We start from the raw sequence: 22,281 nt of genomic DNA, 5'->3' as shown, positions 1-22,281 counted from the left end.
GGGCGGGCAGAGCCCGCGTGCACGCGCCCGAAAGCCGTTAGGGCGGAACCTCTCCCGGGCGGGGCGGGTGGAGCAAATACAGTTGGACGCCAGTTGGTGGAGCCCCCGCGGGAAACAACTAAGCGCGAGGAGCGTGCGCGCTCACGTCCCGGCGACGGTGGCGGCGAGCGGCGTCAGAGCTTGAAGGGGGGGCTGACGGCTTCTGGCGGGTGGCGGTGTTGGAGGCGAGAGCTTGCTTAGCCCGTAACGCTTCTGTCCCAGGACCAGACGGAGAGTGAGGGAACGAGGGTCGCTTTCGGGGGCTGCTGCTTTCCACTTACGCATCGTCGTGAGGAACGCAGCCCGGACTCTCCTGCTACAAGCCCTCCAGCTCCCTTTCCACACGCCTCGAGGCGGCGGCGGCGGCAACTGAGACAGCGTCTCACCTTCCCCCACCCCTTCCCCTGTCCCCCCCGCCCGAAAGGGCCCGGTCTGCGCCCCACCCCCGCCCGCCCGCTTGCTACGCCGCCGCCATGTCGGCGCAGGCCCAGATGCGCGCGATGCTGGACCAGTTGATGGGCACCTCCCGGGACGGTAAGTGTCTGCCAGTGCCCTGGGGGTGGGGGAGGGGAAGGGAAAACGAGGGGAAGGGGCTCCGCGGGCGTACCTGGGCTTGCGTGTGTGGCTGAGTAAGGGGCTCCCAGATTGGTAACACGAGGTCCCGGCTCCCGTCCCATCCAATCAGGGTTGGGCAGGCGGGCTTGGGGGGCGGTGACCGAGCGGATTGGCGGGAACTGCTGCCAATGGGGTCAGACGGGGCCTGGAGGCAGAAAGGAGAGTTTGAGATTCAATGTTGACTTGTCTGGGATGGGGGAGCCCACGTCTCTGTTGGCGTAGTGGGGCATCCCGTCTTGTGGCTGATGAGGTACCGGTGGACCGCTAAAACCTCCGCCCCTGAGCTAATTCCTTCACCCAGAGCTTTGGGATCATCCCTCGCCGCCGCCCTCCCGAGCATCCAGAGACAACTGGCCGCCCCCTCCCCCAACCCCCCCGCCCCTTACCTGGGTCCGGAGAAAACCTTCACAGTGATTCCAGCCCCAGAAGTGCACTCTCGATCCCCACAGAAACAACCATTCTTATGGAAAAAATCTGACCCAAACCATGGTTTCTTGAAGTGGGTGTGTTTGGCCCCATTTTGTGAAAAGAAAAAATGTTATGGCCTGTTTTTTCCGAGAGACCTCCATCTTGTTAGAGAATTTAATAGAAGCTTTGTTCAGTAAATATTGACAAATCTTGCATGTGCCCCAAATAGAGCCATTTTGAAAATGTGGTGCCCAGTGAAATAGAATTGAGGGAAACAATCCTTTTAAGCACTTAGGTTAGAGTTTGTGTTAGAAAATCACTAATTGCTGGGTATCTTGTCATAAAGAATTTCTAGTAAAAAGATGAAATGCTGTTGCTTTTTTGGTGATGATAATAACAGTGTATTCTCAAATTGAGCTCAAATCCATGCTATTTGCGAGGAAAGATCTAGTTTAGTACTTTCTCTTATAACAGCAAAACACTTGCTCATTTTTATATGTTGCTTGTTTAGGTAGATTGTTTCTTAGCCATTAAAGAAATGCTTTTTTCTTGAAAAGTTATTTAAATTGCTTGACGTAAGAGAAAAGGCACACTTATATTTTTAACAGTTGCTCTTCTGATTTTCTTGAGTACTTTGCAGCAAAATATGTGAGTAGATTAAAAAATATGTACTGAATTCATATACTTTTCGCAATGCATATTAAGAGTGGCTTTTCAGTGTTCACATTTGAATTTTAATAGAAACCCACATTGGGAACTTGTCTTCATAGGACATATAAACAAATAGGTGGAGGTGGCAGACCTATTTGTGGTTGTGTAGAGAGGAGGGGAAGATTGGGAAGGAAATGAATTTTGTGTAGTAAACCCTTGAAAGTTAACATTAATTAAAAATGCCCCTGGAGAGACTGTTAACCTGTTCATTTTCCACTTTAGATAAGAATGGCTGTTTTATAATTGCAGCATGTCTTGACATTGCTCCTTTTCCATAATGAAGACGGTATTGGGAAGAGACCTAATTCAGGATTTTAGTTGATAGAATAACTGATTTTTGTAATAGCAATTTGGAAATCATTTAAGATTTTACATGAAACTTTTAATCCTAGATGGATACCATTTTTGGTACCTTCTGCATGGATTGAATTTTCTAATTTTACTGGGAGGGTAGTTGGAGCAAAGTAACTGTTAATCAGTTGCCTGATAAATTTCCAAACTAGGTAGCCAATCTAGCATTGCAAAGCTACATAAAAAAATACCTTTCTTTCTATTCCTGTGTGTGTAGACAGCAGAAACATGGGTTTCTTAAAATCCATTCTGCTTTGTATACAAATTTACATTTTTATGTGTCTGTTACTGGATTTTTTTTTGCCTCCAGACTAAGAGGATTTACCAATGAACTCATGTAAACAAGTCCACGATATTATTTAGCTGAAATGACTGGATTTTCACTGCTGTGTTGGGTCAGAAGTAAGAAACCTACTACTTTCAAGGAAAAGAATTGAATGTTTTTTTAGATATCCAGATTAATTCTTTTATGTATACAAGATAAGAATCAGAACATTCTTTTCCTTCTTACTAGATAATGAGTTTACATATTTCATCTTATGATTCAGGACCTTTAAATAATTAGGATTGTTCTTTTTTAGCATACAGTCAACTTGAAGTTATCCAGGGGTAGGGGGACATGGATACGTTTCTGAATAACACCATATAATTTGAAACCACATAATGGAAAGCTTTGTATTGGACAAAGGAACAGCTTACAGGGAATGCTGTTGGGTGTCTTTGGCACTAAGAGGTGGAAATGGGGATCCAAGAGGTGGGAGAGAGATGGAAAAGGTAGGTAGGGGAAGGTATTTAAGGCAGCTTTGTCTCTCTCTCTCTCTTTCTCTCTCTCTCTCTTTTTTTAAATCACCCCAGAGACTATAAGACAACTACAGTCTTCTGGGATAGTGGGACTCAAAGTTGCAATAATGCCCCTCAACCCCTAGTGTCCTGTCTCAGGGAATCTGAAGTGGCACAAGAGGCCTAGGGCGCTGGGAAAACCTTTCCCTCTCACCTCCCCATCTCCTCCACCAATAAAAATATTTCTTCCTTCTTCCCCTCCCCCCAAATCAGTGTTTAATTCTTTTTAAAACTCCTTGGAGATGTAAATGTATTAAAAGTAGACCTTACTCTGAGTTACTTAAATCAGTTAATCATTTAGATTACCTAAACTTCATTGAAATTCTTAGAAATAGGAATTTTAGTGTCAGGGAAATGGAGAGGTAATTTTGGAACACTGGGCACTCCCAGGAAGGTCAGTCCTGGGTGAGTGGTGGAAGTGGGGGGCTTTGGACAACCAGAGGGCAGCATGATGGTGCTGGGAGGCTGGGCAGGGGGATGACCAGGAGGTGGGAGAGGAATGCATAAGGGTGGTGGGAGGGCCAAAGACAAACTTTGCCTTCTTTGCAATTTTGCCTAGGGCCCTGGTGGTGGCAACCGCCTGTGTGCCACTGAAAATCGTGCCGATGCCTGGCATACTGCATAAATGGAAGCAGGGTACCGCGTGAGTTGAAACATTGGTCACACTATATAAAGTTTGTATATGTGAATCAGTGTAACTCATACCCATGTAACTGGGGGTCTGACTGTATTTGGATTTTTCTGATAAGGCATCATGGGCTAAGGAAAAGAGCCCTGGGCTGAGACTCAGGAGACCTGGTTTCTAGCCCCAGCTGTACCTCTAATTATAACCTTGGGTAAGTCGCTTAACCTTTTTTGCCTCAAGTTAAATCAATAATTTGTTAAATGGGAAACCAAACAATTTCCTATGTTACACTCAGAAAGTATTGAAAAATAAGTATATTGTAAGCTTTTTAGAAGAGAGGAACCATAAGTAGATATAAATTAGTATATTATTTTATCTGAAGTTTGAGGTACATTAAACTTTATAAATACTTTTCTGTTTCAGTTGTTAGCGTTAATAGAAGGGAGAGGGATAATTTATTTTCCCTGAACGTAGTCCATTTGAAAGTAGGGAGGAGTAGCAAAGGAAAATTCGAGCAGCAGTTTGAGAACTCTTTGTGACAGTTGGAGGAACTCTTGTGTCCTTTCACAGACCGTAGTCATTTCTTCGGAGTTAGGTTAATTGCAGGGATGTCCCTTAGCTAAAGCCCTATTGCCAACACATACAATTTGGTTATAAGTCTCTGCTCCCGACCCCCAAAAGGCCTGGCAAGGTGCAAGGGATAGGAATTAAACAAAATTGAGGATATGAATTTAGATTACATCCTAAGTTTGGAAACTAGGGAATTTACAGTAAGCAGTTTTGAGGACTCTGTACATTTTAATTACTTAACAACCTTTAAATAGAGATCATCTCTGAAAGGTTAAAACAGGCCAGGAATGGCATCACCCCTCTCCCCACCCCCACATCCCCTACCCAAACAACCAGTAGACTAATAGAATATAGAATATGGAATAGAATTTTATAGCATCGTTAGTTGCCCATTATGGCTAGGAAATGTTGAGGGCAAGTTAAAGCTCTCAGATAATTTTACCTGTTTTTCAGGGTAATCTTTCTAACCAGACAATGATGTACTTCCTCAGTTAATAGAGTACATTTCATCATAATTTAATATTTCTGCTAATCAGTTATATTATACAATAGTTTTCTGGAATCTAAAATTAAAAGGATACTACTCATCCTAGGAGATAGCCAGGAAAATGGAGTTCAGAAAATAATTTACTTGTTCCTAATGTAAGTTTAATGGTACGTAAGTGTTGAACCTGTGGGACAGTATGACATTGCTGCCTTTCTGCGAAATGAATAATTGAATCCAAGATTGAAGTAGTGTTTTCTTCAGTGGATTTTCTTCATAAAATCATCTTTACTGTAATCTGTGTTCCTTGACTTGTCATCAACATTGAGAGCATTTTTTTTAATTTTTCTCATTAGCATAATGAACCATATTTATTTCTTGGTCAGTTGTAAGCCATTCTTCTATTCTACTTGGATTGTTCATTTTAAGTGAAGGAGGCATAGCCTTTGATGTACAAGCACACATTTTAAAAAATAATGGGGTGTATCTTACTCCAGAGCTTGTAAGTTCTTTTAACGTAAGAAATTTTAGCAAAAAACAAAGGCTAAACAGTAGTTAAACATAAGCCTAGTAAGAGTTTTAGTAAATATTTGACTTCCATCAGAGGTCCAGGCATATCAAAACATTGAAAGCTCTGCTAACATCCATATAGTAAATCTGTTGTAAACAAACTTTAACTCATTTTGAACTCTGAATATTTCTGTCTGCAAGACGGTCCAGAAAATAAGAATAGTATCATTTCATATAATCTTGTATTGTCCTTGGGTTGTCTGTAGCTGTTTAGCTGTCTTCAAGGAAGCCTATGCTCTCTTTTACTTAGGTAAATAAGTTGGAACCAAAGAAAAATCATTTTGTCTATCACTGCATAAGCTCTGTAAGCAGTAAGTAAATGATTTGGTTTGGATAAGATGTCCTACAAGGAGAAATGGTGAGCTGCATGTTCAAGATAGGTAGCAGGAACTCAAGGGCAAATTGAAGTCCTGGATCATGGTCATTCAGTGAGTCAGATAGTGTTCATTACCAGGTGATTTCATACAGACCTTAAAGCTTGAAGTTGCTGAGTTCAGGCAAGTGGTGGGGTTACAAAGATAGATGGCTTTGAACTGAAGGTCACTAAGTGTAGGCAAAACTGTGATAAATGAGGCAGATGCTCCTCAAGAATGAAATTCTAGAAATGAAATAGGTTGAATCCTAAGAGCCTAGGGCTGTTATGTTAGTATAATCTATCAGAAAGTATAAGTGATTGTACTTGTCCACCTTAATCATTCTTAATAAGAAGTCGACTAAGAAGGTGAAGAAAGTTGGAACATTTTGCTGGAGAAAGAATGAGGGAGTGAGAGAGGGTACATTTCTGATGGGACTCTTACAAATTCAGCACCTACAGAAAAGTCATTCTGTTCCTTTTGATTTAAATTCTCATACACTAGTAGCTGCTAGGGTAGAAATTGGAAGGCAAGGCCAAAATACATCAGTTAATCAATTTTTGTAAGGTTACTGAGGTAATAGAGAAAAGTAGTTTGTAAACACTGAGTAAATGTCATATTTTGCTGTTTAACATGGACTAGAGAAAGGAGTCTTCAGAATTTTTTTCTAAAAATAACTCTCACTAGATATTGATCCATATGTTCTAATTTAGTTGTGAACCATGTGCAGTGATGTTTGACCTGTGTGATTCAACATGAAAAGAATTTAACAAGCTGCCTTTGCTGAGTGTTTTGTCATGTCTCCAGAATGCATGGTAAATTGTTTTGTTTTATCTTCTTGAGACCTCAGTTTTCTCTTTCAGAGTTAAACTTTCCAAAGTTTTGCCCTTCAGTTAGATAGGTTGGATACTTATTGGATAGTATCTTCATTATACTTAATTGCTCACTGCTTCTTTATTCTGTCCTACTATTAGATTACACAGTAGACCATTTTCAGTTATGTTTTAGGTCAGGATTGGCACTGTGGCCCACTTGGCTTTTTGTAAATAAAGTTTTATAGGAGCACAGCCATGCCTATTTGTGTACATACTGTCTATGGCCGTTTTGCCTTAAAACAGAGTTGAGTAGCAAGAGACATATGGCTGCAAGCTTAAAATGTTTGCTATCTGGCCCTGTAAGAAAAAGCTTATTGGTCACTATTCTAGATGAGTGATTCTCCAAGTGTGATCCCTAGACCAGCAACTTTAGTAATACCTGGGAACTTGTTAGAAATGCAGATTCTTGGGTCCACCCCAGGTCAACTGACTCCAGAAATTCTGGGGATTGGGAGCAGTAATGTGTGATTTAAGAAGCCTTCTACATGACCCTGATGCACATTAAAGTTTGGGAAACCCTGTTCTCTAGGTAAATGTTTCCTGAATATTAGTCACACTACCACGTTGACTATTTTTTACTCTGTTTTCTGTTTTTTAATACTTTCTTTATTTCAACTCACTTTCTAAAATTTAATTTTAAAATGAAAATTTATGTCAGCAGAAAAATACAGTGAGAACAACATGGTATTTTAAGAGGTAACTTAGACTCACAAAAAAAGAGAGATAACCTAGACTGTGTTGTCACTTTGTGCTAAACATTAGAACTTGTTAGGTGTTAAGCACTAGATGGACTTCGTGTACTTTTAAACTTAATCATGATAAAGAATCACCACTAAATGAGTAGTGCTTAAAATGTTGGTGAAATCCTGTTGGTAAAATCATACAACACCTAAAATCATCTTTTGTACAAATCTCATACTCTGGAATGAAAATTGTAGTTCATATGAACGAAAAAGCTGCTTGAACTGTACGTACCCAAGACCGGAAGTAGAAATAACTGACCAGAAGAAATATATACCTGTGAGATGGAGAGTTCTAGGAGTCCCTAGAGAGGTTCATCTAGACTTCTAGGGTGACATTACCTCATTTAGCTTTAATTCTCACCTCTCCAATAGTGTTTTGGTCTACAGTAACCAGTGGTTTTGCAGGATTTCACCAACCTGTGGGAATGTGAAAAGGTGCCTGGATGTGGGAAAAGTTGCTTATCAAAGATAACCCCTGGTCTAGAAACTGGGGCGGGGTGGGGGGGAATGGCTGTGGTTTTACATTGTGGACAGGAGAGCAGCGGGACATGCTTGTTAAGAAAATAGTGGATTCATCTCAGGTTCTAGAAACCATGCGTTCGTATTTTGAGAAATTCCCATGTTATTTAATTTGCCTCTTAGTATTTAGAGGGATACTTCCCCTAGGCATGGTGTTCTGTATACTTATTGGCTGATGTGCTTTAGGGTATAGTAATTGTTGATAAGAATAGAATCTTTCTTTCCTGAATATCTCCAAGTTGCTGAGTTGATTTAGCTATTCCTTTCCTTAGAGATTATGGACATATTTGTTTTCTTATCTTTTGTCTCTGCAGTAAAGAGTAATACAAGACTAACCTTAGAGGGACTGAAAGTCTAGTAGGTAATGAAGATTTACTCATGAGCAGTTACGTTTAATTTTAAGTGATGAGTTCTGTGATGCTGATTATAGGGGCCTAATTTTGCAAATACTGTTTAAAAATACAAAAGACTTTCAAACACCTATAGGAGTAAACAGATGTTATTTTGTATGTTTTCTTCAAATTAAAAAAAACAACAACAAAGCATTACAAATGAAGTTCCTTCTCTTCGCTTCAGAGTCACAGTCCTTTCCCCAGAGGCAATCCTTGTGAATTTAGCATGTATCCAATGTGACACAGTATTTCTCCTGTGTCGTTTCAGTAGTTAGAAGGCTCAGTCTCCTTCATGGTAATCTCTGTTTTTCATTTTAACTTCCTTTATCATTGAGATGTTTGTCACTTTTGTCCTTTGATATTCTCATTTCTTTTCCTTTTTTATTTCTTCATTATTTTTTGATTTGGGGAGGCACCTACTTAGCTTTCATAGCTATAGCCAACCAGTGAGAACTTGTCTTTTTGGTAAATTAGCCAATCACTTTTTCTTTGGTTCTTTTCAGCTATTTCTTCATAGCCAGAGATAGCTTTCGTTACTTCTAATTTTGTGTATAGAAAGTTGTGGATGATAGAAGGCACCAGATACCCAGAGTACAAGTGTTACTGTATCAGAATTGCAGCTCTGCAAGTAAGTATCAAAATACAAAATTTAGCAGGCTGCAACCTTTTAATGACTAATTTTCCTTTATGACATGTATCACAATAACAAATTCTGTATAATCTAGAACTTAATTTTTAGGTAACAATTTATTAATAAGGCTTTTCTGATGTGTTTCTTAAGTCTAAAAGGAGAAATCTATTGACAGATTTCGTGAAATATGTATTCCACCGCTACCCCTGCCAGTGGCCAAGACTCTGCTTGTGTAATGAGAGAAGATATAGTTGTGGCAAGGGGTGGAATAGAGCCTTTGGAATGTAGCTACTTTAGTATTTCTGTTCTCACATTTCCATCACCATTCTGTTAGCTCTTAAATATCATGCAAGCTTTTTCACCTAATACAAAGGTTATTTCCCTGTCTCATTCTTTATAATTTGTTACAGGGATTTTTATAGACAAGTAGGCTGGTAGATTTAAAAAGTTATTTTAGCATTATTGATCTTTGATCATACTTGGTAAGAACTTGTTCTAGAAATTTATTCTACAATGGGCATTGCATTTTTTTAAATGTTGGGGTTGTCTTGGGGCTTCTGGTGGGGGTAACAGTAGTACCTGTTTGTAATTATAAACCTATAGGATCATATGCAAAGATTCGGAGGGATAGCCTTTCTGTACCATATAGTACCCTTACTTTTGCATTTTCTGGGGTAAAGGAAATTTTCTCCTATTCACTCAGTATGATTTTATAAGTTCTGTTAGATACAAGTGACTTGATACTACATTTGGGAGGGAGAATACCATAATTGGTTTTTCCCACTGCCACCTTCGGCTGAGTACATTTTCTTTCCTTATGTAGTAAATATATTCTTGAAAAGTTTGACGTCTATCAAGTCACATTAACTGTTTTCAAAGCATCTGTAATCATAATATGCTAAGACATGGTAGTGAGTCCTTTTATAAAACAAATTCTATACTTTGAAGTATGTAAACATGCGGTGAATTAAACTGACTGTATTAACAATTACATGGAGTAATAGATTTTTTAAAAGAATAATTACAAAAGAGTTCTTACAGATGAGTTTTAAGGCTGAATTCTAAAGGAACAGCAAAGGTAGGTGGGAGAAGTTAGTAGTTGATGAGAAACTTCAAGGAGGGTGTAAAAGTAAATCGGTTCTTCAGTGTAGTAGGCACTGTGCAGCAGTAATCACCTGCTTTTACCTCTGAACACAAGGGTTTACTGAGGCCGGGCAAGTTTCTCCCTGCCCTAGACTAGAAATTGGCTATGGGTCTTTATATAGTTTCCTTGTTACTATATGGACTCAGTAGCTAATACGAGAAATGGTGGTAAGAAGGTGAAGCATTTCTCTGTGTTTGATGGTTTGAGGGCACAGGGAAATGAGAAGCTTTAAGCGTTTGGTTAGATGCCTGTCTTTCTTCCTCTGCTTTCCTCTCACTGAAGGGGTATGCATTTTATTTCAGGGGGAATGTGCCTACTCTGTCCTAAGCCATTGGTGACACTTGGCCCATAATAAGTGTACCTGCGGGGAGGGCTTTTCTTTTTCTGGCCCCATTTATAAGCCAGGGGTTGCTTCCATTTGCTTTGTGTGCTGTTGAGTTTTATTCTCTCTGGTTTCCCTAAGCTAAGCTCTAAGCTAATTCTATACAAAAGAAATATTAATTAGTTGTTTTTATAAGTTGCTTGCCATTAATGCCTGATAATATGCAGTAAAATAAGGATTCTGCATACCATTATATATGTCAAATATTACAGACTTTAAGGTTCTTTTAATTACAATACTAAACTCAGTTCACTTTTGCTTAGCCTTCACAGTTGTTGATCACATAGCATGGTCATCCACTCACAGCTTAAAAAAATACAGGGAGCATCGGAGAGAATGGGTAAAGTAAAATTTTGATGTTTTTAAAATAGCACCTAAATCTATGAAAGTTTATTTGATTTATTGTTTGTATGGGAGGGAGAGGGTGGGTGGTACTGGAGGGAGGGTGGGGGGTGGGCATTGGTAAAATAGCATGCACCATGTAAAACGATGTCAGATACGATATAGGCTGGTTTTCATTGTTACTAGTACCATTTAGGTCTTAAGTCTGTTTCAGAAAAGGTAGGACCATAAAATAGTGGTGTTGGCATTTTGCAGTGGGCTTATTTTCCCCTCCCAACAGATTGGAGGGGATTTTGAGAATAGCAATATTTGAGTACAGTTTGGACAGGAGCCTTCTTTTTAGAGCGGCCTATTGGCATTCCCCAAGTGAAACTGCTTCACTGCCATGTTAGGCCCTGTTAACTTGCTGAAAAACTTTTGAGAGGAATATTAGGCATTCCAGTTTTTATTGTACCCCTGCAATCAGGTATTCCCAAATACAAATTACAATTTGTGAAGCTCATGAAGGGGTTGAATCAAAGAGAGAGGTAAAATAAGTTGTTACTCTGAAGTTAGTGGCTTGGTAGGAAATATTGACAGAAATTTTGATGCTTGCATTCAGATGAAAGGCACTTTGCCCAGCAAAGTTCTCAGTCAAGTTTCTTATTCTACAAACTTGGCATTGTAGGTATGTACAAAGCCTAATTAATGTAGAGGTTATAGGGCAGAGCAACCTCCATACTTTTATGGTTAGGACATTGTGTTGCTATTAAATCACTTGATCTAATCTCTGCCCCATAATTTTTAAACTTTTTTTTTTTTTTACTCTGTTTATATACTAAAAATCTGGATTGAAGAAAAAAATGAAAAAAATTAAGAAATCAGATATTACCCACACAATATTCTGACCCCAACTTTGCTCTTCCCTTACATTGAAGTCATTTGCCAAAGTAAAATAAGACTTGCCGTGTTTACCATTTCCTAAGCCTTTCTGCCTCTATAAACTTTGTCAAAGATAATACTCCAGTTTGGAATGTTCTTCTTCTTTCCTGTGGTTTAAGTCCTATCTTTTCTTTAAAATTGGGCTTCTACTTTTTGCATGAAGCCTTTTTTCTAACCTCTCCATCCTTGGTGGCCATTCTATAGCGTCTCAGAAGTATTGAAGTACTACTGTTAATGAAACCCATTTGGCACTCGGGTCATGCTACCTTTATTACTTGTTAAATGTCCTATTTCTCTCTCAGAATCATGGACTCCTTGAGGGTAGAGAGCTTCTAATTATATGCCTATTTGTAGCCCCATTGACTAGCCCAGAGGAGATACTTTCACTAATAGGTTTGATTCTGTGATTTGGATCCAATGTTAGTGTAAGAAGGTAATTGTTTTTTCATAACTCAGGTAATTTTTATATGAATATAGGCCCAGAAGACCCAAAGATAAAGTATATTGAATTCATAAAGTAATTCTTTGTATTCAAAGATTTGATTCATAATTGTTTTTTATTAATTGTAGTCTCCCTCCCCCTACCAACACCCACCCCCCCCCCACCCCCCCCATGGGCACTGTTTTACCTAGTTTCTTTTGAAAAACATGGTTTGGGCCAGATACCTTGACAGAAACCAAAATTACCAGTATTTTTATTTTAAAAATTCTTTGTTGATTTAGCCAAATTATACTTCTATGGTATATGCCCAAATAAATTAATGAAATACTGCTTGGTAGTGTAAACAAATTATTTTAAAATGTTAACCTTAAGACTCTTAAGTAAAGCTTTAAAAATACAAATAAACAGATACTTAGTTGCTAGTCCCTCAGGATATTTCTGTATCTTAAATTATTAGGGGTTTTATTATTTCATTGTCTTAAAGGTTTCTGTAATGCATAGGCTGATATTTGATAGCTGTATTTATTGTGTTTGCAGTTATCAAATGTTTTTAGAGCAAGCATTTTGAGGCACTGAGAAGTTACTTTAAAACACTTTTTGGCATTTATAGAAGATTCTTTTTGTAAAAACTCATCAGAGATAGTCTTTGCTAAATTCATATTTGGAATTGTTTATATTTCACCTGATAGCTGTGTCTTCAGGGCACATATATCTTAATATTAGATTTAATGTTGTGATTTCTGAAGCAAAAACAGTCGCCCTACTTCACAAATGTTTGATTAGTAAGATTCCTGAGAACCTTGATTTTATTCTAAAGCCTGGTTTATGATAATCTTGAGCCATTAGTTTGGCATAGCATTGAAACAGTACTCTTGTTACATACTAAAAAGCTTAGATATTGTAGCAGGGAGAGTCCTAGATATGAAAGGTTTTTTTTTTTCCTACTTAAAACCTACATGATCTTTAAGTTTCTTAATATAATTTGGGTAGAGATTTTAAATAAGACAGTCTTTCTTACATGCCAGTAAGCAAAAAATGTCTAGTATATAGCATTGCCTTTCTGGTGCGAGCTTAACTTATTCTAATGTGAACTTAGGTCCTCCCCAAAGTCTAAAATGAGGTAAAATTTTTTAAAAACCATTTTTTAAAAACCCCAGTTGGCCCACAGAGCATTTCCTAGAGTTCCAGCATTGGACTTTTTCCTGTGGTCAATCATATTCTTTTGTAGGGTTACACTTGTTAAGTCAATATTTTGAAAAATAAAACACCCTGATTTTGTTCACTTTTGTTTTCATATACAAGAATCTTTACAGTCAACATGTACTTCTAGATGCTGTATTGAAATTGCTGGCAGAGTCTATTCTATACAAACTGAACAATCTGGCCCCTTGTTTTATTTGTAAAGGTTCAATGTATCTATGCCTGCCTACTTCAATCTGCAAGGGAGTGTCAGAAAGGCCCCGCATTCGCCGAGCCGTGAGTTATCACTAACTTTTCAGATGTGTTAATGAATGTGGAACAAAAGCAGTTGTGTTTAAAAGGAAAAAAGGACCATCAAAATAACCTTTATTATAGTAGCAGGCGTGAACACTAAATGATTTATTCCAAATTGTGGTGTCAAAAATAACCTACTTTAACTAGAGACTAGCCTCTAGAAAACCTATTGTTGAACTGCTCTGAAGCTATCATTTTAGCTATAAATTATTTTTTTTAAATATAATATACCCTGATTGCAAATTAGAGTGTTAAGTCTTTTTAACGGAGTTAAAACAATTTGAACAAAATCTTACCCCACCTGAAAATGACATATTTAGTTGACTGCATTAAGCTCTTCAAAAAAGACCATGTGAAAGGGGTAAAGGCTTAACCTTTTTGTTGCTCACATGTAAAAAACAAATTAAATAATTGGATCACTTCCTAGATGAGTTTTTGGAGTGCCCCAGGCATCACATGAAGTACAGAGGTTTCTATAATCTCTTTTGGTACCAACAGTTCTCGCTTCAGTAATTCATCAGTAGGTTTTCATTCATCAATGATGGTATCAATTTAAGGCTAAAATAAAACACATTTCTTAGGGTTGATCATTCTACATAGAGGAAACATCCTTAAGAGTTTTCCCCCCCCCGCAAAGAGATTCTAAGCAAAAAAATTGTAACTAACATCTATATTTTGTTATTAGAGCTAGTTACCTTTATTTTTCTTAGACTCTTTAAAATTTGAGTTAGATAGGCCTATTTGATTAGCAGGTTGGATGCTTCTGTTGCTTAGGAGGTATATTGTGTTATATGAAGACAATAAATTTAAATGTACCCAGTTTGGCCATATATAGCACAGACCACCTAAAACGTGAAGGTATGGTACCTTTGGAGGCATTAAAGTTAACGTTTCATTTAGGCAATGTGCCTTTGTTTGACTGGTGTGTAAGTCCTTCTTCCAGGTTTGTACACTCTTAAACACGCTATTCTACCCTCTCTAACTCATCCCAGCAGCAAATGGGAGACACTTCAGCTGGAACAAAATAGTGGAAGAAATGGCGTCTGGGGTTCAGTGGGGATTCGCAGTGTGTATGCAATGTTTGCAAGATTACTTTTTATGTTTTTCAATTAATGTAAATAATTACAAAATAAATCTATGCTTAGCGTCAAGTAGGGAACATTGTATACCAGTAGAAACTCTCCTAGTGGGTCTGCTGCAAGTCGCTTAACCTCTTGGGGCCTCAATTTCCTCATCTGCAGTTTGAAGGAGTTGGACTCCATAATCTTTAAAGTCCATTCCTGCTCTGTATCCTATGCTTTTCTGAAGTACTCTGTTAACAATGCATTGCTTTCCCACTTTGACTATTTGAATTATATTTGCAGTACACATACTGCAGCTGCATGTCTAAAATAGTTTTTTCATGGGATATTATATAAAAAAACTAATCCCTTTTGAGCTGATTTATAAATATATGTGTGTATAGCCACACAGAAAAAGCTAGTGATAGTAGGGCTCTCAGAAAGTAAGTATTTTCCAGTTGTCTAACCTTGAATGTTATTAACTTTCCTATATTACAGGAGATACTACTCGCCAACGAATCAAATTCAGTGATGACCGAGTGTGCAAGAGTCACCTTCTCAACTGTTGCCCCCATGATGTCCTCTCTGGAACTGTACGTATTTATTAAATCTATTGTTTGATTATTGGTATCCTTCGAAAATGAACTACTTGATAAAGACTTAATTCCTTGTCAAGTTATGTGGTGATTTTTTAAAACACTGTTAGAGGAGGTATTTGCATCCCTTATATTGTTTGAGTTTCCCATCTGCAAAAATGGGATTTCTCCCAAAAGTAGTTGCTGTGCTTTATCATTTTTTTCCTTCTTCAGAGCAGTTTTTGGAAAAGCCTTTCTTATTTGGAATATAGATGCAATTACTGCACTATAGTTGCACTTTTAGTTCCAAAATAATATAAATGATTTTTAAAGTATTTTTTTTTTACCGTTGGGCAGAGTAGACTTTTATCCAAAGCATTATATATTAAGATTTGTGCACGTTATATTGTGGAAATCATAGTGGAGAAAACATATTAGTAAATACTTAAATTCACAGAGCTTAATTTGCTAGTAATGTTGTCACTTAAATTCATTTTATATTGCTGACTTCTAATGTAAAAGCTCGTTTAATTTAGATGCTATATCTAGTCTTGTTGGTTGACCTTGGAGTATCATCATTTTTTTATTTTTCATCATTTTAATTTGAAAGATAAACCACATGATGATGGACCTGTTTAAATGGAACAAAGGATCTGATTTCCTGACTTGATGTGGTTGAAATGGTTACTCACTGTAAGAGCTTCCCTTCTCTGGGTAGCTGTGATGGCAGCTAAACATTTAGTTGGCTTTATTTCTCATTTGCCTGAAATGATGAAAAGCTTTCTGATTTCCATTTTCAGAAGTGATGAGTTCCTGTAGTTAAATTAGTCTAAATGAATGGTTTCTTCTTAATAGGAAGAATTAAATACCTCTAACAGATAGATACCAAGGCATATGCAGTAGGAAACACTTTTGTCTTATTCCAGTAGGAAAGACTGTGGAAACTGTATTATGTTAAAAGGAAAAAGAGAGCCTACATTTAAAAACATGTAATACTTGAATTTTTTTTTTTTTTTTTAAGAATAACATAAGGTAAGAAATTAGATTCTGAGCATTTGAATTAGAACTATGACAGATAAGTTAGCCCTTGTATCTACTGGGTAATGTATTTTCTACTGTGATATAAAACATTTGAAATGTGAAAAATCGACAATTATCTGTAGTATCCTTTGATTCTTCTTATTTACTATTGTAAATTTAACAAAGTCATTTTATGTAATGGCTAAGTTAATTACTTCAAATAGATTTTGAGAACAGGATTAATTACCAAAATGACAAATTTAGTTTTATTTTTTTTAAGACTTAAAACCAGCCATAGCAAGACTTGGACACAGTGTTATATTCTTCAGATATGGCATTATTAGTAAGAATCACAGTTGTGCTTTACATTTTATAATGTACATAGGCAATTACGCTCATTTCTTAAAACTATTTTGTGAGGTAAATGATTCACAGTTAGCCTTAATGTTCGTAGGTGAGTTGCTCAGAATCACATAGTTCTGTTGATTTAAAGTAAAACTGGGACCAAAACTGAATTTTATTCAGCATGTTTTCTACTCTAGGGAGTACTTAATTTTTCATTATGTTAAATAAAAAAAGATGAATGGTTGGTCTTGGACTTTCCTTCTTGTAAAGTTCTTGTCTGGTAGATTTATAAGATGCACATTTTCTCAAATGTTAACATCTCTGAAATGCACATTAAAAAATTTTTTTTAATGTTTATTTTCATTTTTGAGAGAGAGACAGTGCAAGCAGGGGAGGGGCAGAGAGAGAGAGAGGGAGACACAGAATTCAAAGCAGACTCCAGGCTCTGTGCTGATAGCACAGAGCCTGACACGGGGCTCAAACCCATGAACCCTGAGATCATGACCTGAGCCGAAGTTGGACGCTTAACCAACTGAGCAACCCAGGTGCTCCAGAAATACACATTTTAAATTGATGATAGAAAAAGTATGAATTGGTTACTTTTTCTTATGGTACAGAATTAAATGCTGAGGCTTAAAATTGATGGTGCTTGGATTATATTAAAAACAGTTAACAAAAGCCCTTCTACATGTACTTGTCAGGGAAACTGTGGATGAAAATACCTCATTTTGTCAGTGTAATAGGCAAGAGATTGTCGTATGTAAGGATGAGATTAAGTAGTTGTGAACCTCTTTGAGAAGTTAATCAGAACTTTATAGATTCGCTATAGGACTTTGTGAGAATCCAGGGTTATAGAGTGGTCTCCTTGAGAACTCAAAACTATCCATAGTGCGACTTTCTCATGACCCTTATTAGGAAAAAGAGCTATTTATAACAGTTCATCCTGTGTACAGATGGTTTGTAATTACAGAGTTATGACTTCTTTAGCAACCAATCTCTGTAGAACAACTCCTTTTCTGGCATAGTCTAACTATTCATACATTGTTAGCCTGTTTTCATTTGCCTTTACATTGAAATGCCTGCTTCTCTTTTGTTGTTGTTGTTTTAACAAATTAGATGAAAAGAACTGGATCGTAACAATTTTATAATGCTTTTTCTTTGTTGCATAACTAAAGTTTACCCTTTGGTCAGAGTTGTCACTTCCAACAGAATATGACTCACTAATACTCTAGATTATTTAGCAGAATACACAGAAATGTATTCTCTCGCATTTTTGGAGATGGAGAGTGTGATTTCTAAAAACGTACTCACAGCTATTAGTATGGAATATTTTTGGAATTTAGTTTGGTGAAAATGCTCTGTAATTTACCTTTCAGTAGTCTGATACTCTGGTATAACTAATTCATAAACTAATAAGAGGAGGTCAGGTGTACAACAGAGAGGCAAATAATTGTGTATATGTTTATTTGGCTTATGATTTTTAAAGAAGTGTGACTGTTTCTTTATAACTGAGGAAGCTGCTTTATTTTAAAGGCTTGGGTTATTTTCATATTCCTCTATAATAGTGTCTTGTTTTAGTCTCATTCATTGCCTTCTTTAGACACGCTTGGTTTCTTCCTGTTCTAGTCACTATGCAAACAGTAGGCAGCATCTGCTTTCAGGTCAGGCAAAACAAAAACCTAAACAAAATTGTCCTTTTTTCTCCTAAATACATTATTTCTGATACATACCTTCCCTGAAGAAAAATAAGTATATTGAAGTGCTCAAAAACATATCTTTCAGTCTGGTTCCTTGTGATGTAGGAAAAAGATGTGTAGTAGTAATAATTTATAGAAGCATTAAATCTAAAGCAGAGGTGGTAACAGAAGCTTGAAATTAAGATCTACAGAGATGAAAATGTACACTCTCATGATGTGCCTGTCCTAAAATCAGAAATGGCCACTACTAATTTTATTATAGCCATCATAGTACAGTTGTAGGATTGACAGGCGTCATGATTATAGTAGAAGGTCGTTATTTCATAGATGGGAAAAATTAAGGCTCAGAGAAGCTGTGCTTGTCAGATGTCTGACAGAATTATAGAAATACACAGGAATCTTAAGAGTTATTTAAATCTCCTTTAAAAAAAATGTTTCTGTTAATTTTTTAGATAGCACATTTACTTAAGGCAGTGACTTGTAGATGCTTCTGAAATGTCCTTGGAGGCATTTCATGCACTAAGAACATGGGGACAGGCCAGTCTTTACTGTTTCAACTAGAATTTTACACATTTTAAGTATAGAGCTTTTCCATGAAAGTTTGTTTAAGTAAAGAGATTCTACTGCTGAGAAATAGAATTTAAAGTTTAAAATTGAGAAATATTAAGGGACAGGGATAAAGTAAAAATTTTCTCTGTGCTTTTTGAAGTGATTAGGTAGGATTATTAGTTTCAAAAATTTTGAGTTGATTTTATAGTGCCCCAATAGGTTCTGAGATCATGACGTGAGTTGAAGTCAGGAGTTGGACGCTTAACCACCTGAGCCACCCAGGCGCCCCTATCTAAAGTGTAGTTTTTACTAATTGAAACTCCTTTATTGTTTCTCTAAACTATTCTGTTTAAGGGCTGGTCTAAAATCAGTTACTTGGATACATACAAACCTGAACTTTAAAACTGCTGCAGTCTTGGTAGTACCTATGTAAGAGACCCATGAAAGTATGGAGACAAAGAATAGGTGGTAAGAAAGAAAAACCGCAAAATTTTCTCAACCAGCCACTAGAATGTAAGTTTCACAGTAAGAACAGGGATGTTTTGTTGAGCGCGGTGTCCCCAGCATCTAGAACACTGTCCCTCCGTTGTGTTGAATGAATAATTGATTTACCCAAAGTAGAACACTAAATAAATCTGTTACAGAACTAACTTGAGTTTCAAGAATTAATGATTGTTAGTGGGAAATGTGTTATCTTGCAACTTCTGAGGAGCTGGGCAGTATCTTGGGTTCTGTGAGCTGCTGCTTAGAATATGACAGCAGTAGTTTCACATGCAGATGTGAAAAATTGGTTTGTAGATAAGCAAATCAACAAATGGTTTATTTAGGGCTGCTTTGGTATTTTTTTTTTAATTTTTTTTTAACGTTTATTTATTTTTGAGACAGAGACAGAGCATGAACAGGGGAGGGGCAGAGAGAGAAGGAGACATAGAATCTGAAACAGGCCCCAGGCTCTGAGCTGTCAGCACAGAGCCCGACGCGGGGCTCGAACTCACGGACCGGACCGTGAGATCATGACCTGAGCCGAAGTCAGACGCTTAACCGACCAAGCCACCCAGGCGCCCCTGGTGTTTTTTTTAATTTCTTTTTTTAATGTTTATTTTTGAGAGAGAGAGTGCATGCGGGGACACGGGCAGAGAGAGAGGGGGGCGGGGGGGGGGACACACAGAATCTGAAGCAGGCTCCAGGCTCTGAGCTGTCAGCACAGAGCCCGACGTGGGACCCAAACCCACAAACTGAGATCATGACCTGAGCCGAAGTCACACGCCTAACCCACAGCCACTCAGGCGCCCCTGCTTTGGTATTTTTTTAAACAATTGTTTTTAGGGGCGCCTGGGTGGCGCAGTCGGTTAAGCGTCCAACTTCAGCCAGGTCACGATCTCGCGGTCCGTGAGTTCGAGCCCCGCGTCAGGCTCTGGGCTGATGGCTCAGAGCCTGGAGCCTGTTTCCGATTCTGTGTCTCCCTCTCTCTCTGCCCCTCCCCCGTTCATGCTCTGTCTCTCTCTGTCCCAAAAATAATAAAAAACGTTGAAAAAAAAATTAAAAAAAAAACAAACAATTGTTTTTAACATTAGCCCACATTACTGACTTGATTTTTTTTTTTTTTTTAATTTACATAACATTTCTAGAGCCTTCCCACTTTGTGAAAATTCTAGTTTTTGCAACCTAGGTTTTACCAGTTTTGGCTTTTGAAGTATATTATATATAATGTCTTCATATCAAGCAGGTTTGCTGTTTGTCTTTTCTTCTCAGTCTGTTAAAAAAAAGTATGCGTTTCTTTTTTCTCATAGTATTATAAAAATATGCATTCCTTTAACAAGCACTTGCAGAAACTGCCTAAACCAAAAACACCTTTGGTGTCCAGGAAGTCAGAGGCACGTTAAAAGCTTCCCACTGAATAATTAAAACTTTAAAAACCAAGCCCTCAATATTGTTTATAGCTTTATTGGCAAAGTAGCACATGAATATCCTAAACTATTCAACTTGGGGTACATATAACCTTGGGAAGTAACCTTTTTTTTTCATACTGAATAATATTGCAGTCATTCATTCTGTATACTTAAAATAATACACTTGAGGCTTGTGGAAGTGATTTTTTTTTTAATTTTTTTTAACATGTTTTATTTATTTTTACGAGACAGAGCATGAGCAGGAGATGGGCAGAGAGAGGGAGACACAGAATCCGAAGCAGGCTCCAGGTTCTGAGCTATCAGCACAGAGCCCAATGTGGGGCTCGAACTCACAAACCATGAGATCATGACCTGAGCTGAGGTCAGATACTTAACTGGCTGAGCCACCCAGGCACCCCTGAAGTGATTTTTTTTTTTTTTTTTAAAAGGTGATCCAGAGACCATGTATTCTAGAATCTTGTTATAGTTTTAGTATGACTTTAGTTGAGGTTGCTCAGCAAATTTGTTACTTAGATTAATGGCTAAATACAAATACAGGGACACCTGGGTGGCTCAGTTGGTTGAGCATCTGACTTTGGCTCAGGTCATGATCTTGCAGTCTGCGAGTTCCAGCCCCGTATCAGGCTCTGTGCTGACAGCTCAGAGCCTGGAGCCTGCTTCAGATTCTGTGTCTCCCTCTCTCTGCCCCTCCCCCACTCATATGCGCGCGCGTTCCCTCTCTCTCTCTCTCTCTCTCTCTCTCTCTCTCTCTCTGTCAAAAATAAATAAACATTTAAAAAAAATTGAAAAAAAATACAAATACACAGTTGACTGCTGACCAGCACAGGTCAAAGGGTGCTGAGCCCTGCACAGGCATAAATCCCTGTGTAACTTTTGACTTCCCCAAAACTGAACTGATACCCTGTTATTGACTGGAAACCTTACCAATAACATTAACAGTCCATTGGCAATATTTTGCATGTATTGTATATATGTATTATATACTGTATTCTTACAGTCAACCAGAAAAAATATTAATAAAGTCATGAAGACATATTTACAGTATGGTACTATAAAAAAATCTACATATAAGTGGATCCATAGCAGTTCATTAAAAAATTTTTTTTTAATGTTTATTTTTGAAGAGAGAGACATTTTGTGAGCAGGGGAGGGACAGAATCCGAAGCAGGCTTCAGCCTCTGAGCTGTCAGCTTGAACAGTTGTGGGGCTTGAACCCACAAACCGTGAGATCATGACCTGAGCCAAGGTCAGCGCTCAATCGACTGAGCCACCCAGGCGCCCTTTTTTTAACTTCTATATAAAGAAAATTTCAACTATAAATAAAAATGTGTAATGAATTTCATGTACCTACCCATACAGCAACTTCAATAAATCTTTTACCACATAGCTGCCTTATTTATAATCACTTATGTCCTTTGGTTTGTTTTTTTGAAGCAAATTTTAAATCTTGGACTTAACCTGATAGGATTAGTCTTGAAACAGTATAAAGTAGTAAAGATCAATTTTTTGGGGGGCGCCTAGGTGGCTCAGTTAAGCGTCAGACTTTGGCTCAGGTCATGATCTCACAGTTTGTGGGTTCAAGCCCTGTGTTGGGCTCTGTGCTGACAGCTCAAAACCTGGAGCCTGCTATGGATTCTGTGTCTCCCTCCTCTGGCCCTCCCTCACTCATGCTC

At 37.9% G+C, this 22,281-nt stretch overlaps 1 protein-coding gene across 6 annotated transcripts in view; it reads left to right on the top strand.

Moving 5' to 3' along the window:
- Nucleotides 1-184: 184 nt before the first annotated feature.
- Nucleotides 185-22,281, top strand: part of LUC7L2 (LUC7 like 2, pre-mRNA splicing factor) — a 57,871-nt gene continuing 35,774 nt past the window's right edge. The window contains exons 1-4 of one of the 6 annotated variants that reach the window (XM_058724121.1): nt 443-573; nt 3,524-3,607; nt 13,363-13,433; nt 15,011-15,105. In XM_058724121.1, coding sequence (XP_058580104.1) covers nt 3,570-3,607; nt 13,363-13,433; nt 15,011-15,105 — 204 coding nt within the window. In that variant the 5' untranslated portion in view covers nt 443-573; nt 3,524-3,569. Of the gene's footprint in view, nt 574-3,523; nt 3,608-8,780; nt 10,593-13,362; nt 13,434-15,010; nt 15,106-22,281 lie in introns of those variants that run through there. The other 5 variants (XM_058724125.1, XM_058724124.1, XM_058724123.1 and 2 more) reach the window with 5 other exon arrangements.

Source organism: Neofelis nebulosa, chromosome 4 (assembly GCF_028018385.1).
Source record: "Neofelis nebulosa isolate mNeoNeb1 chromosome 4, mNeoNeb1.pri, whole genome shotgun sequence".
Taxonomy (NCBI): Eukaryota; Metazoa; Chordata; class Mammalia; order Carnivora; family Felidae; genus Neofelis; species Neofelis nebulosa.
Note: the sequence above shows the minus strand (reverse complement) of the source record. Positions and strands in the feature narration are given on the sequence as shown.